Below are 1,393 nucleotides of genomic sequence, written 5' to 3' on the forward strand. Positions count from 1 at the left end.
AGTGTTACCTGTGGAGGCGGGGTCTAGTGTTACCTGAGGTGATGGGGTCTAGTGTTACCTGTGGAGGCGGGGTCTAGTGTTACCTGTGGAGGCGGGGTCTAGTGTTACCTGTGGAGGAGGGGTCCAGTGTTACCTGTGGAGGCGGGGTCTAGTGTTACCTGTGGAGGCGGGGTCTAGTGTTACCTGTGGAGGAGGGGTCCAGTGTTACCTGTGGAGGCGGGGTCTAGTGTTACCTGTGGAGGCGGGGCCTGTCACCCTCTCGTAGTGGTATGGATTGACACACACGCTGTCGTACTTCAGGTCGAAGGCGAACTGACAGAACTTGACGTGTTTCAGCTCATTCTTATGGAGGTCAGGCCAGCGCCACAGACGAGCGTAGATCACATGAGGGAACCCTTTCCTGCCTGCTACCTGTACAGGTGAGACAGACAGGTGAGACAGACAGGTGAGACAGACAGGAGAGACAGACAGGTGAGACAAACAGGTGAGACAGACAGGTGAGACAGACAGGTGAGACAGACAGGGTAAAGAACTGGGAGATTCAGAATTAACTGAGATAAATAAAGTTCCTCAGACATGAACCATACAGAAGTTTACCATGACAACAGTGTGTGTGTCTGTCTTTTTCTGTGTGTAGTGTGTCTGTGTAGTGTGTGTAGTGTGTCTTTGTGTACTGTGTGTCTGTGTAGTGTGTGTAGTGTGTGTCTTTGTGTTGTGTCTGTGTATTGTGTGTCTGTGTGTAGTGTGTTACTGTGTGTGTAGTGTGTGTCTGTGTGTAGTGTGTAGTGTGTGTCTGTGTGTAGTGTGTCTGTGTGTAGTGCGTGTCTGTGTTTATTGTGTAGTGTGTCTTTGTGTAGTGTGTGTAGTGTGTAGTGAGTGTTTGTGTATAGTGTGTAGTGTGTGTAGTCTGTGTGTAGTGTGTAGTGTGTGTAGTGTCTGTAGTCTGTGTGTAGTGTGTAGTGTGTGTAGTCTGTGTGTAGTGTGTAAGTCTGAGTGTAGTGTGTAGTGTGTGTAGTGCGTGTCTGTGTAGTGTGTGTAGTGTGTGTCTGTGTGTAGTTTGTGTAGTGTGTGTAGTGTGTGTGTAGTCTGTGTATAGTGTGTGCAGTGTGTGTAGTCTGTGTTTAGTGTGTAGTGTGTGTAGTCTGTGTGTAGTGTGTGTGTAGTCTGTGTATTGTGTGTGTAGTCTGTGTGTAGTGTGTGTGTAGTCTGTGTGTAGTGTGTGTAGTCTGTGTGTAGTGTGTGTGTAGTCTGTGTGTGGTGTGTGTAGTCTGTGTGTAGTGTGTGTGGTCAGTGTGTAGTCTGTGTGTAGTGTGTGTAGTCTGTGTGTAGTGTGTGTGTAGTCTGTGTGTAGTGTGTGTAGTCTGTGTGTAGTGTGTGTGTAGTCTGTGTGTAG

At 48.2% G+C, this 1,393-nt stretch overlaps 2 protein-coding genes across 2 annotated transcripts in view; both read right to left on the reverse strand.

The window, feature by feature from the left end:
• Nucleotides 1-411, reverse strand: part of LOC106511631 (mothers against decapentaplegic homolog 4) — a gene marked incomplete at both ends in the record, with an annotated part of 2,149 nt that extends 1,738 nt beyond the window's left edge. Inside the window, 1 exon segment of the mRNA XM_014000385.1 lies at nt 234-411. Coding sequence (XP_013855839.1) covers nt 234-411 — 178 coding nt within the window.
• Nucleotides 412-1,287: 876 nt separating this feature from the next.
• Nucleotides 1,288-1,393, reverse strand: part of LOC106511630 (uncharacterized) — a gene marked incomplete at its 5' end in the record, with an annotated part of 2,401 nt that continues 2,295 nt past the window's right edge. Inside the window, one exon of the mRNA XM_014000384.1 lies at nt 1,288-1,299. Coding sequence (XP_013855838.1) covers nt 1,288-1,299 — 12 coding nt within the window. The remainder of the gene's footprint in view (nt 1,300-1,393) is intronic.

Source organism: Austrofundulus limnaeus, unplaced genomic scaffold (genome assembly GCF_001266775.1).
Source record: "Austrofundulus limnaeus strain Quisiro unplaced genomic scaffold, Austrofundulus_limnaeus-1.0 Scaffold3016, whole genome shotgun sequence".
Classification (NCBI taxonomy): domain Eukaryota; kingdom Metazoa; phylum Chordata; class Actinopteri; order Cyprinodontiformes; family Rivulidae; genus Austrofundulus; species Austrofundulus limnaeus.